The sequence below is a fragment of the Lytechinus variegatus genome, chromosome 17 (assembly GCF_018143015.1).
Source record: "Lytechinus variegatus isolate NC3 chromosome 17, Lvar_3.0, whole genome shotgun sequence".
In the NCBI taxonomy this organism is placed as follows: domain Eukaryota; kingdom Metazoa; phylum Echinodermata; class Echinoidea; order Temnopleuroida; family Toxopneustidae; genus Lytechinus; species Lytechinus variegatus.
In genome coordinates, this window is record NC_054756.1 from 29,601,680 (window position 1) to 29,617,389 (window position 15,710).

Sequence of the window (15,710 nt, forward strand, 5' to 3'; positions counted from 1 at the left end):
TCAAGTTCATCATTATTTTGGGAAAATGCTATTAATGTACATATAGGCCTCCATATTTATAGGCCTAATGAAAAATTAATGTGTAGGACCTATAGGCCTATATATCGAGAGCTACTGTACATGTATATCAAGAAAATACAAATTTTGTTTATAACAAACAAGAATGAACAAAATTGGTAAACCAATAAATAATTAAATGGAAATACCAAGGGGTATATCATATATTTATCTAAATGCAAATACAGTATTTTAATACCAAATGTAATATATTCAGCCTGGACCATCCCTTTAATTCTTTCTTTCACCCACCCTTTCTATCTAGTCCTTTTATTTTTCTGTTCCCTATCATCTCATAAACTTATTCTTGTCAAAGTTATGATATTTTGATATTTGATTTTTATATATGTATGATAAACTTGCCAGAGAGAGAGGTTTATGACAATGTTCTTGTTAAGTCTCTTTTTTTAAGTTGTATTGAAACAGAAAGTCAATAAAAAAAGAACATCTTGATAACAATTGATCATAATGTATATTTAGCCATACAGAGCTATAAACAGGAATTCATCACAATACCTTTCACATACTGTATATGCATAGATTGTGGGTGGATGTTCATACATTGCGCAGACATGCAAGGCCTATTTTTCTATCGTTTCAATTGTTGATGCATAGGTTGAATGCTTCCTGGTCTATTGTTCATGGTTTAAAGGGCTCTTTAAAATATGCACTATGTTTGGAGTGCTTTCAAGTGTACAAGGGGGAACAGAACGTTAGACAGTATTCAGGCCTATACTGGTATCATTGGTACGTTTTGCTACCTTGTACAAAACATTCTTCTAACACCTGGCTTCATGGACCCTCCCCATAATCTTGAACCTAATCAATTTTCTGAATGAAAATAATTTGTCATATTTTCAGGTGAATTTGTATTTTGAGTATAATTACTGAGTATGATTTGAAGTTTCACATTATAAAAAAGTGTCATAAACATTTTTTGTGGAACTGGGACACACTGTACAGCAATCCCTCAATTCATGAAAGTTCTGTTTAAAACCTGGCTACAGTTTTGGGAAGGATAAATTTTATGAATTAGACCATACTTTTCAGAGTATTATCTACGTATGTACTATTCTGATCTTCTGTGCACTGCATCTTTTTTTTCAGCCATTACAATTCAAATCTGGCATTGTTACATACATGTACTGTATAACACTCTCCACATTTTTGTTGTATATGTAAAGGGCTCCTCAGTGAGCACTTTAATACCTTAAAGGTCAAGTCCACCTCAGAAAAATGTTGATTTGAATAAAAAGAGAAAAATAAAACTTGCAAAACACTGAAAATTTCCTCAAAATCAGATATAAAATAAGAAAATTATGACACTTTAAAGTTTTGCTTATTTTTCACAAGAAGTGACTCAAATGAGATTATGAGAAGTTGATGATGTCCCTCATTCGTTATTTCTTTTGTTTTGAATTGTTCGAATTATACAATATTTCATATTTTATAGATTTGATATTGAGGACCAACTTGACTGAATCATTCCACATGTTCAGGGAGGAATTAATTGTTGTTTCACTTGACAATGAGGAGGAAAATAGAATATTCCCTATTTCATATAATAAAATACAAAAGAAATAGTGAGTGGATGATGTCATCAGTCTCCTCATTTGCATACCCACCAGGGTGTGCATGTAAATGTTTTGTGAAATTAAGCAAAACTTTAAAATGTCATAACTTCCTTATTTGATATCCGATTTTGATGAAATTTTCAGTGTTATGTTTGTTGGATTTTTCTTTTTTTTATTCAAATCAACTTTTTGTTGGGGTGGACTTGTCCTTAACCAAACTTAATGATCGGATATCAGAAAAGTATTTATAAAAACAAAGATTGTCTCCTTCAATTTTCAGCCCTTTCCACTCTTTGTAATATGAGTAATACATGTAGCTTTAAATCCAAATGGAAAAAAAATATCTGTCATAGTTCATACACATTCATGTATAGTTGGAATAGTGATGGACACATTTAGGGGATTAAGCTATTAAAAATAACAAGCTTTACAAAAAAAAACCAGTGAGATTTCCTCACAGTTAAGATGGTCAGTACAAGCAAGAAGATGAGTACCTTTAACTAACATCATTTAGATGCTAGCAATGCTCACATTTGTATCTGTTTGAAGGGGGAAGTTCAAGTAAATGTCATTTCACTCCCTGTAGATTCAAGTAGACAGAGTGAGCCCCCTCATAAATAGTCTATTTCACAGACCCTTAGTGAGGATATACTGTCTTACATCTTGTATGATGATCGGGGGGGGGGGGCACTTCCATTCACGAGTGGATACCATGCGCGACCATGGGGTCTCGAAAAGCACCCTAAACATGTAATTTCCATATTCTGAAACCCTACCCTTATCAAGTATTGGAAATAAAACGATAGTCTTGGCAAATATTCCCCGAAATGAACCCCTAAACAAGTACAGTAATATTTTATTGTTACGGGTCCTTCGGTCGTCAGCTTTACCTTATTTGGTTTAGTACGATCCCACCTTCTCACCTCGCGCAAAACGGACTCTAAACACGAAGTGTTGGGGCAAAAAGGACATCCTTTTAAAAAAATAATTTTGTTTTATCATCCCCGCAATTTCTACCCTAAACACGTAATTTTCCTAGCGAAATAGATACCTTTTTTTCATAATTTTTGTGTTTTTGACACCCTTATCACGTTACGTACGTAACGTGCCCTATCGTGAAAAGGACATCCTTTTTACGTGTTTTTTTTGGTCGTGCATGGTATCCACTCGTCAATGTAAGTGGCCCCCCGAGATGATGATGATGATCCACAGCATTTATACCGCGCCATTTATCTGTTAAAAACATTCAAAGGCGCAGGCTCATCCAATAAGTTAATCATTACACATCTGCCGAAATAAGTGAGTTTTGAGAGACGATTTAAAGAGTTCTATGCTGTCAATTTTCCCGAAGTGAAGAAGGGAGGGAGTTCCAAAGGCATGGAGCAATAGAAGAAAAGACACATTCTTTAAATCCCCTTACATGTAGGTGTGTGATGGGTACATGAAGAGTGATACCAGTACCAGATGAACGCAAGCCAGGACATACACGTATTCATCCAACTCCATGCTAATTGATTACTGATAATACAATTATTTTTATTCCAATCATTTGAAAATATTGTTTTATCTATATGTACAGTACATAGCCTATTGAATCATGGCAAGCTATTTTTTTATTATGCCTACATGTATGTTCTAAACTTCTGTTGCTCTTGAGAAGGTTTTGGTGGCAGTTATTTTGCAATCCTACACTGGCTCCCTGTAAAACAATGTATCAATTTATTTTTACATGTAATATTTATTGTTGTTAACTTTGCATTGTGTGGGCGTGGTTCTTCTCGATGCATATAATACCTAATCTCATTAATTAAAAGCTACACCCCTTTAAGATCCTTACATTCCTTCACATCCAGTTCTCTTCTTACAAATAAAAGCTGGGCAAAAGATACTGTAAGTTGTCCACTCACCCTCTTTTACCCCTTTCATAAACCCAATTACTATGAATTAGGTGGCTAATAGCAGCATAATTTGGTCGTAAAATTGGAGGACAAGAGTTATCCGCATTACTCTGATGCTGCTATTATCCGCATAATAGCGGCATCGGGATAAGATTTTGAGTTTATGAATGCATTTCCAAATAATGCGGATAATTGCCATGGTGCGGTCACAAGGTCACCCTTTTCCAACACAACCGCATCGGAGGGGGCGTGTCCAGTTGTCATGGCGATTATCCGCCTTTTTCAGGACGGGCGCTCGTAAAAATAATGCGGCTTATTTTCGAAGTTTATGAACGCAATTTTTATTGAATTATCCGCATTACTCTTAGGCGGCTAATTGGAGGATAGGTTTATGAAAAGGGTATAAGTTATGGAACAACCTTCCTGAAGTCATTAAAATATACACTTTTGAATTACTATTTAATTCTTTTTTTTCCTAATCTAAATTTCTTAAAAATGCCTTGAGCACTCCACATAATGGATTTAGCACAATTAAGTGAAAAGTCAATAGGAACTTATTAAGTTGATTTCATAAAAACATAGCACTGGCAACTTACATGTACATGTAGGCCCTGTATTTATAGCTCATTGTTTTTTTTTTCAATGTGATCAAAGCAGTCTGTACCTCTTGGAAATTGTACCTCTCCCACAAAATGATATATATTTTTTCTTACTTTAACTTGTACATATATAGAACTAGGTAAAACAGTATGAAGCAAATCTATACATCTACATCATACATGTATGTTCCATGGATTTTCTATACTGCAACAAAACTTTAAAAAAGGATATTACTTAGAAGTTTTTGGTGAACATTTTAGAGAACCCAACAGGTCTAAAACTTAAGACTAACAATATCAACCCAGGGGAAAGTGAATTCCTGAGATTTGAGGATAGTTTAGAACGAAAAAGAAGATATACATGTACTGTAGCCTGTTTCCAGCCTTCTTGAACTATATTTATTATCCGGTAAAGATGTGTGATTAAATTAAAATCAGAAATACTTATATTTGTTATGCGGTTTAGATTTGAATTTACTGAAATAATGTTGAAGTTTTAAGTAATTATAAGATTAGTTACCTGTGTTATCTCCGTAGTATAACTCATAAGAGAAAAATATATATTTTTATGCAGTTTCATAGAACTTCTTAACTTTCAGTCCAATCAAATTTTGATATGATATTGGCGTACATGTATGATGTAGTATTCTGAAGACTAGATATGCAATCAATTATACTTGTAGAAAAAAGGAGTAATATTCATTTTACTTTTCTACAATTTATAACATGGTAAAAATGAAATTGTTCATACTGAAGGCCTGCTGTATAGACTTGAGTTTTGACAATAATAAATTCATCATATCTGGAGATGTTGATATGATGAACCTGGACTTTGAATAGACTACATTTTTGCAGTTGTAACCTTAGCTGACCTCTCCTCTCTCGATGACCTCTTGATTCTTTGAAATATGTGAGGTCAAGTCCAGAATTTGACATTTGTTCAAGTATGCCTGGATAATACTTCATAGAATTGTGATTATACTCTCAGTGAGAAGGGATGAAGTTGAGTGTTACCAATATTATTTGTGTAATATTGGCCCTTACTAGTGAGCTGTTTCTGGTATTTAGGAAATAAAGCCATTCAATCTATACCTACAATGTACCCATCCCCATTCTCCCCCCCCCCCAAAAAAAAAAAATTGATTTAGCAAATTATATGTACATATAAGACACCGTTCTCACAACCTTCCTAAAACTAGTTTAGGGGAAACTAGTTTAACGTGCAATGAAAATGGTTCAAAGCGATCTTCCAAACCCGTTCCAAAAACCAGATCGCAATGTAGTTTTCAATATATCTTTGACTCATTTAACTGGTTTTCGCATAAATGAGGACACAGCCGTTCTTCGGGAAGCGATCTCAGCACATTTTGAGCATGTTTCTCCACACCCTATGTGTAGAATGCCTACGCTGCGGTTTCATATCTTTCAAATTTCGTGTGAAACGTGTCACCCCACTGATAGTGCAACAAGATTGCTTTACATGAAGTGATTTTGAAAACCACTTTTGGGTGATCAAATGGGAACGCTAGCAAAGCGATCTTCCAAACCGGTTTCTAGTATAGTTTTAGAAAGCGTAATTAGAACGGATTCTATGTCACATCACACAGAAGGGCCTGGCTTAAAAATCATTTTGATCACAGAAAATTACTTTTGATCTTTAAAAATCATTTAGTATTATCATGCATTGCATATCATTGCGCACGAGTTTAACACGCTTTTGCACATGTAACGTTAGTACAGTACCATATTGATCAACAAGTTTTTTACGTGAGCCTTTGTGATATTTCAAATATCCCGTACTCTCATATAAAAAAAGATTTTGGTGCTTCATGTAATACCTTTCACAAGTATTATAGGCAAATCATATTGAACAAAATACACATTTTTAATGCATGGTTCTAAATGTAAGCCTATCATTGAGTGGGTTTGATTGTTACACAGAGATCTGTCTGTCTATAAACGAGAGGTCTAAAGTACATGTACATAGAGTAATATACCCTCTACTGTAGTGTACATGATTCACAAATAAACATTGAATGACATGAGGTGATGCTGTTATGAGGTATCTTTGATTACAGCATTCCTCATCCCTGTCTGGGCTCCACCGTCATCTACAATGTATCTCCTCGGTATAGGGGGGAGGCCAGCGTCATCTACAATGTATCTCCTCAGTATAGGAAGGAGGCCAGCGGGTTCCGTCAGTATTCTCTGTCTCATCTGGGTGTGATTACATTAGATGTACAAGGAGATTGGCTTGAAGATTGGATCAGACAAGCCATACAGAGAGGGGGAGGATGGGGGGGGGGTGGAGGGGAGAGGGGGATGGAGGGGAGAAAGGGTCTGTGTGAGGGAGTGGGAGGTTATTTATTTTAAAGTACCGGAAATAACGGTCTAAACCGGGCCTTTTTCTTGGCGGGATAGAAGTAAAAGTCGGGGATGGGGTTTATAATCTGTTATATACGGTATAGCTTGATAGACCATGGAGGTAAAATAAGGAATGAGTACATGTATGTTTGTGTACATTGTACTATAGGCCTATTCATACAGTACAGAGAAAGAGAGGGAGAGGTGGGATTAGGGAGGGGGTCAGAATGGGGAAAGGGGCAAGGGTGTTTTAACATGTGATGTGATATTTTTTCAAACTGTGTACTGTATGTAAATCGTCATTCATGATTTAGATAGATTTTTATAGACTTATAATTATTTCCAATCAGTACATGAACTCACATTTAGCCAACTTGTATATTGTAGCATCCCTGAAATGGAGGATGACGAAAATATTAATGCATTGCCAGAGGGTTCTGGTGCCATGTCAGGAAATTGATTATTGGGTCTGTTAAATAATTCTTACAACTGTGGTAACTCTGCCTTGTTATTATACTATGGAAACATAGATTGTTATTGGCTGCTGAGCCCTGATACCATTCATTAGCAACATTACAGTACCATAGTTGTCTATGAAACTCCCCCCCCCCCCCCAGACTGTTTGGATCACAGCATGGAACCTACATCCAGTGATCAACACTGTACATGTTACTGTAAAAGTGTTTTAATTTCTACTTTGCAGATATCCCAATGTGTGTAACATTGTATAAAGAGCATCTCAAGCAATGAGTGGGAGGGGTGATCTAAGGACCCGTCAGCTGCCTATCTTCTTCTCTTTTCTATTTATAGACATCCATCTTTCAGGTGAGACATAATAATTCAGAAGATAGGTATAGCAGTAGTCATGGTCTTGGGAGCAATAGCATTGGTGGTAGTTTTAGTTGTCAGCAGTGTTTTAGTCTCAAACCTCCAAGGCCCAGGCATGGAAGGTTAGGCACAGATCCAGGATTTCTTTGAAGGGGAAGCTATTGTCCAAACTAATTGGACAAGCCAAAAAAAGGTCATCTTACAAATGCACTGTATTTGGTCTGCAGAAAACTTTGATAAGCCCCTCCCCCAAATAGGTAACCAGTCCAAAATGAAGGCCGTTTTGTCTCAAAGAAAAAAAAAGACCATCCAATATGAAGTGATTTTAATGGGTGTGCTATTCTTTATTCTAAATTTTACTTGGTGCGCCTGCACCTTTTGCCCCCCCCCCCATCCATAGTAGTAGTATTAATAGTACATACATTTGTGTAGTCGTCTGATTTGAAACAAATGCATGTGTATAGCCTAGAACCCTGTTTTTGTTTGAACTCTGCAGATGTCCCAGGCAGTTGGTCGGATGTACCAGCACCCATCCGCATCTTTACGTCGCGCCGGTGATATACCACACATACATCCAGCTAACGCACACCGTTATAACAATTATAATAATGCTGTCCAGGTGAGTTGAATCTTTAGATGATTGTGATGATGATGATGATGATGGTGATGATGGTTATGATGATGATGGTGATGATGGTGATGATGATGATGGTGACAGTGTTGATGATCGGTGATTAGGATGATGATGATGATGTTAACAATTTTTTTTCGGCATTACTGTAATGAAAATCATAAGATCATAAGTCAGAAAAAATTGGAACCAGTGGGATTTGAACCTGCCATCTACTGCTTTCCGGGCAGTGACTCAACCACTAGGCTATTCTAGTTCACGGCTAAGCTACAATGAACTGGAATTAACGGGTCGTGTGGTCCAGTAGCTAGAGCATTGGACTCATAATCGCAAGGTTATGGTTTCGAATCCCAACTCGGCCATTGTCTCCACTTTGATAAAAAGGCCCAAGAGTGATATCTGTCGTCTATTACGTCAGCGACTATGACTGATTAACCTAGACGTAATGATGTTTCCAACGTAAATTGGTTATATACCAGCTTGGCGTTTACAAGCAAAAAATGCTGTCCTGCCGAGTTCCTACGGGAGTTACCACAAACAGAAACAGAATCCGAATACCCTCGATCCTCTTCTTTCTGACTCATAAATATTCAAATGCCGTCCGCCGTGGACAATAGACAGTAAATTAAGAGGCTTTTATAGGAGGAAATTATAATTTGTTAACAATTTTTTTTTCGACATTACTCCTATTTGTTTAAGATCAGTATGCTCTGTAATGAAAATCATAAGATCAGTATGCTCGATCTGTAATGAAAATGATAAGATCATAAGTCAGAAAAAATTGGAACCAGTGGAAAAATTTGTTAACAAATTGTAATTTAATTTACTATGATGATGATGATGGTGATTAGGATGATGATTGTGGTGACCAAGAGGCCGAGAGAGGCGCTCAGTCGGTAGAGCGAGGGACTCGTATTCCGGTGACCCGGGTTCTATTCCCACTTGGTGCGCTAGTGCCCTTTGGTAAGGCATTAATCCTCAGTACCAGGTCCTTCGGAGAGGACCTTAAGCCGTCGGTCCCCTGGTTGCTTGCTTACAAGCATTCATGCTTTCTTAGCAATCAGGTAAAAAATCACCAATCACAACCTATGATGATGATGATGATGATGATGGAAATGAAGATGACGATGATGACAAAGGCAATGATGTTGATGATGGTGATGACAATCATGAAATTTTTTGTTTAATGTATTTGACACTTATTTACCAATAATTGTTCACTTGTTGTGCCCTAATTCCTAGAGTTTACTTTGATCGTCAGCAGTTTACTAGGCACGTTAAATCACATTCTTTTCCTTCAATATCATAATCACAAGTCTCTAAGGATTTCACCATAACAGTAGTCTACCAAGTAATCCTTATTACGTCCTGTGGCTTGGATTTATTCAGTTTATTTTTCATCTTGAAAAAGTTGGCAACCCACAAAGAGAAGTACATATAGGCCTGTTGATGACGAATGTTGTTGGCACTTGTATTGTGAAAGGCATGAGTTCATTTAGGTCAAATTGTGATGACACATACCCCAATGCACTACCAAAATAAATTATTTGCATATTTTCATTGGGTGTTACACCTATTCAGGTCTACACTGTAACAACAAGAAATACCAGTCCTCCACATCATCGTCCTTTCCACAACGGAGGAGGGGGTTACGGGGGTGGTCCCCCACCTAGCCCCCCTCATCACAACCCAAGAGGCCGACGAGGTGGTCGCTACCCTCCTAACAGCTACTACAACTCTCCTCCTCAGCAACAACCATACCATCATCCACATCAACAACAGCAACAACCCTACCACCATCCTCACCACCACCATCAGCAACACGTCCAGCAGCAGCATCATCCACAAAGGCAGTCTCCACCACCGCCACCGCCTCAATCCCAACAACACCACCATCACCACCACAACTCCAGCAACTCCTCGTCTTATTACCCCAAGAATCAGAACCAGACCGGGTATAACCAAACCCAACGGGGCTCTCGGGGATCCGGTTACTATGATGATTTAGAGTGGGATAACTACGATCTTGGATCGGACAAAGAGAAGAAGGCAGCGCAGCAACGGAAGCGTAACGAACGGCAGGATGGATGGAGGAGATCCGGGAATGGTTTGATGGGAAATGATTTTGACCTTGAGTGGGATGATTATGATCTCAGACCTAAGATTGAGGAGACGGATGATGGTGTAGAATTAGTCTTACCAGAAAACTATCTTCCATTGGTAAGTAAAGAGGGGTTGAATTCATGGAAAATAAAACAACAATTTAGATTTCAAGTGAAGTTCAAGTTGTGGTGAATCCAATGGGGCACGGCAGGACATGTATATTCATTTAAAAATCAAACACAAACACAAGTCCTTTGATTAAATGCAGGTTTGTAGTTGATTAGTATTCAGTCGCAACTCAAATTTCCCACAATTCCACATTATGCTTGATTTTTTTTTGACTTGCGTTTGACAGGAAATGCCCCATAAAGATTAAACATGATCATGGCCCATTTTCATGAAACTTTCCAATAAATCAGTACCAAATTTACTCCTGGCCATTCACATTCCCAGTTTTCTTTTTATAGCTTATAACATTAGATGTGCTTTTAATAATTCCCTGGTTTTCAAATATCAGATATTTTATCTTTTATAGAAATAACAATGAAGCCTTCCTTTTTGAAAGATAAAACTTCCCCTTATTTGTATACAGCCTGTGCTTTGCATATAATAGAGTACCGAAGTGTGATGTCATCAATTTTACATTTTTGCATGTCAGCATTTTTGATACCATAATTTGGTATAGCATGATGAAAACCCCCCACAACCCAAACTTGGTGGGAATCGGTCCGTGGGGCCCCAAGATTTGACCTCATGAATAAATAATTAGCCCCATTGAAGTCAAATGTTCTAAATGTTAGGAACCAGGCCAATAATACATTGACTTCAATGGGGCTAATTATTTATTCATGAGGTCATATCTTGTCGGCCCATGGACCGATTTCGGGTCCCATGGGCTGATTCCCACCAAATTTGGGTTGTTGGGGTTTTTCCATCATGCTCTATCAAAAAATGGCATCAGAAATGCGGAAATGCAAACAAGTTTTTTGTAATGTCATCACTTCAGTACTCTATTGTTATTTTGCGAAATCAAACAAAATTAAATACTAGTTCGCTGCTTTTTCTTATTCAAATTAACTCTCCATTTTGATGGATTTGGACTTTAAGGACCATGTAACAACATGAAATTAGCATCATAATATAATGATCAGTGGCAGATTGTGACCCGGAGGAGACAATGATTGGAGAGGTAACGTATTGTTTGTGAACAATGCTGTGCCCCTCCAATGCTTCATCTTCTCCGGCTCACAGTCTGCCACTGATAACGATAAAAATAATCCGCTTTTATATAGCGCTTAGTACATTGGAACAACGTGTCCAAGCGCTTTATAGATACCCTGTCATTGGATTCAATCAGTCATTCCCGCATACAATGTGTGCACATCCACCACTCCCTGAGGAGTATTCCAGTCAGTCGCCAGTGAGGCGCACATAGTATTGGAAAGCTACAATTACTTTCACATCTTACCGGGTACCCATTTAGCACCTGGGTTTGAGTGGCAAAGTGTGGATAAATGCCTTACCAAAGGATGCCAGACCGTGGTGGGATTCAAACACATGACCCTCTGTTTACAAGGCAAGAGTCAGAACCACTACACTATGGCTCCTCTACATAACAGTAGAAAAATTGACAAAATCTTGATGTGTGCATGCTTATAATAGTAATAATAATAATAACCCAGGGAAGCCGCATCAGTTCTGGAAACTGCTGTCCCAGCGGGCCCTGCTATTATGATTATTACCCGGCTTTAGCTGGGCTGCCTAGGCGCTCAAATCATTCAAGGAATTTATTTCTACCGGGTACCCATTCACCTCACCTGGGTTGAGTGCAGCACAGTGTGGATAAATTTCTTGCTGAAGGAAATTACGCCATGGCTGGGAAATTCAAACTCACAAACCCCCGTTTCAAAGTCAGAAGACTAATCCACTGGGCCACAACATTCCACTTATATAGTATGGTCCTTTGACTGTCAATATGTATTCAAAACAAAATTACTCCTCATAGGCCTTTCAAAAACACCAGGATACTGTCACAATTGAACACTTGTTATTGGTGAGTAATTAAGTGATCATATCCTTTTTACCTAAATGTCCTGTCTTTTTTATGGCTGTGGCTGTGGGTTTTGGGGGGCGTGTTGTGATAAGGTTGTGTTAATTTCATTAGCCTGAGTGACATTGGAAACCCTAGGCTGTGCTTGTAGGGACATCTCCATTAGCCAGCTTTGAGATCCAAGAACAAACTAGTCTTGACTTGAGAAAGAAAAATACCTTATTTTGTAAACTTGTTAACAACAATGTAGTTGTGTTAACCAAGGTTAAGATTCTAGCGTGGATCAGTACAAATTAAGAAAAAAAAGTGATAAATAAAGTATTGAATTTTCCTTTCCCTCTTAAAGTAATTCAGACTCTTTATTGTGGAGGGGGGTGTTAGGGTGTGAGCGCCTCGGGCTCCTTGTTGGGAAGATAGCAAAAAGTTCATTGTTTATATGATTGCTAATGAAGAAGACCAAATCTTTTTTAGTTTTCTTTGTGAATTAGCATGATGTTTCACCCAATCATATTTTATTTGTGGTCCTTCCCCCCAAAAAAAAACGTGCTTCAAATTTGATTTTTAAACCCCCTAACAGCCCAGTTATGTCCTTTCCATATTAGCTACAGCTAGCTCAGGATGATCAGTGATTTTCATTGAATATTTGTTATAAGCTACTGAAATCCATGCATCTGATTAGCTCAGAGCAAGTTTGTCGGCAAAAATCACTCTTTTTGATTGACTCTGTTGAGAACTCCGGCTAATGATGCCAGGTCTGATGCCACACGCGAGTCGCGGGCCTGGTTGCTCCAACTGACGGGACAACCAGATGTTTTATTTTTAACCTCTGGAGAATACACATTACTGATCATATCCATGTTAGTCTTGATTAGTTTAAAATGAAAATGTGATATCCCTGATGACACCCTGTCATATGCTGTGGTCATGAGGTAATTTTTCATGTTTGTTGTTGATAATAATCATAATATTGGCTTCCTTTTTCACGCAAGCCTGTCAAATAGACACTCCTAGGTTTCTTGTAGTATTACTCGGGCTATAGCACAGCTGTTAAACACCATGTTCTCATCAATTGAAAACTAACTTTTCAGCAATTAAATATCAATTTCCCTCACCTGGAGAATGTTAAACAAAGCCATTTAAAGAAAATTACACATGACTTCATAAACAACTGGAATGTAGTGTCTGCCCTGGGGGGGAGGTTGGGCACTTCCATTGATTAGTGGATACCATACGCGACCATGGGGTCTCGAAAAGCACCCTAAACAAGTATTTTCCATATTCTGAAAATGCACCCCCTTAACAAGTATTTGCGTGTGAAACCCTACCCTTTAGTAACAAGTATTAGAAACAAATCGATACTCTTGGCAAGAATTCCCTGAATTGAACCCCTAAACAAGTAATTGTTATGTAATGGACGTTGGACGTCGGTTTTATACCTTTACCTACATTATTGGGTTTAATAATATGGCCCCACCTCCCACACCTCGTGCAAATCATACTCTAAACACGTAGTGTTGACTGTTGGGGCAAAAAGTACATCTTCTATATTAAAATCATTTTAGTCATATTTTTTATACCCTCGCAAATCTGACCCTAAACAGTAACACGTAGCTTTCCTAGCGAAATAGATACCCTTTTTTCATTATTTTAGTATTTTTGACACCCTTATCGCGTTACAAACGTAGGATGCCCTATCTTGAAAAAGACATCCTTTTTACATGTTTTTTTGGTCTCGCATGGTATCAAACGTCAATGTAAGTGCCCCCCTCTCCGGGCTGGCCATATCAAAATTGTTGTCAGAGGTATTATGTTTTCGGGTTGTCCATCCATCAATCCGCCCTGCTTTCGTTTTCGCAACAAGTGAAGAATCCTTTGACAGATCAACTTTTAACTTGGTTCGTAGGCATTAGGAGTGATGGTGATCTTTTTAGATTTGGGGTTAGAGGGTTGAAACGTACAGAGGTCATTATATACCCCCAAATATCTCGTTATGGCAGTATTTAAAGAACTGTTTAGATATGGATTCACTTTCAAACAGAATAATAATAATATTGATAATAGGCATTTATATAGTGCTATCAGAGAAAGCTCGCGCACCATGTGCTACACGTGTCTTGGAGTCTGTCTACATACAATGTATGTGACTGATAATGTGATGAGATTTTTGGGTCACAGAGGTCATTATTGGAAAATTTTATATATTGTGTGGGTAAAATTTGTCCTTGTCTGGCATTGGTGGAGGCATATTTCAACTGCTTTCAGGTGAGAATCCATCTAGTTAAGAATGTCACAAGGTGTACAGAGATCAAGGGCCTATTCACTAATACGTGAGGTCATTTACTCTAAGATAATCTGACCTTTATAATTGTGTGCACTCCCTGCCGATATACCGTAGATAAATGGGTTACCCCATAGGTCTGTAAGCATGAACTGTATCTTCACTCTATCAAGCATCTTGCTGTGATACCTCTATTCTTTACATCTATTGAAGGGAGTGTAGATAAGTGTACTAAAACTATAGGCTATGTTTATTTATTTTCACAATTGTACATTGTATTCAATGCAATCAATAACAGAAAAATGTTGTACGATCATTGCTTTTAAAGCTTTGTGTTACGGGCCCATGTACATGTTCAATACCCCCCCCTAAAAAAAAAGCCTTAGAGACATTTTTTGTGATAAGCGCTATACAAACAAGGTTAATTAATTTGTATTATTATTGTTGTTATTATATGGAGCGTTGTGGCCCAGTGGATAAGTCTTCTGACTTTGAAACAGAGGGTCGTGGGTTCGAATCCTAGCCATGGCGTAATTTCCTTCAGCAAGAAATTTATCCACATTGTGCTGCACTCGACCCAGGTGAGGTGAATGGGTACCCGGCAGGATTAATTCCTTGAATGCATGAGCGCTGAAAGGCAGCTCGAGCTAAAGCTGGGGTAATAATAATAATAACGCGCCTCGGAATAGAATATTTCTAGATAAATGGCGCTATATAAATGCCTATTATTATTATTATTATTATTATTATTATTATTATTATTATTATTATTATTATTATTATTATTATTATTATTATTATTATTATTATTATTATTATTATTATTATTATTATTATTATTATTAATTATTATTATTATCATTAGTATTATTATTAAAACAAAACAAACCTCCAGCATCGACCAAGATTACAAGAAAAAAATTGCAAATAATGGATGGGAAAGGTTTCCTGTATAAATTTACTATTTGATATTACTTGAAATGTGAAAGAAATTTTCTCAAAGAAGAACGCACCTCAGAACTAGTATTTTTTGTCAATTATTGAATTCACAAAATTATGGTAAATACATGTACTTTTCACAATTTTGACAGCAGGAGTCAGATACACCGTTGACAATAAAAGATATCACACATAACTTGTTGGCAGGGGCGTATCCAGGATTTTCCAAGGGGGGGGGGCACATTTTCCCATAAAAAAAGTTTAAGTGGCAAATTTACATTTACAAATTTTGAGAAAGCCTCTCAAAGGGGGGAAGGGCACGGGCCGGATGTGCCTCCCCCCCCCCCCCTGGATCTGCCAGTGCTTGTTGGCTTGTCCATGTTGCAAAC

At 37.6% G+C, this 15,710-nt stretch overlaps 1 protein-coding gene across 2 annotated transcripts in view; it reads left to right on the forward strand.

Moving 5' to 3' along the window:
- Window positions 1–15,710, forward strand: part of LOC121430477 — a 47,989-nt gene that overhangs the window by 15,063 nt on the left and 17,216 nt on the right. For both annotated transcript variants that reach the window (XM_041627746.1, XM_041627745.1), the window contains exons 2-4: window positions 7,196–7,317; window positions 7,817–7,939; window positions 9,533–10,171. In XM_041627746.1, coding sequence (XP_041483680.1) covers window positions 7,817–7,939; window positions 9,533–10,171 — 762 coding nt within the window. In that variant the 5' untranslated portion in view covers window positions 7,196–7,317. The remainder of the gene's footprint in view (window positions 1–7,195; window positions 7,318–7,816; window positions 7,940–9,532; window positions 10,172–15,710) is intronic.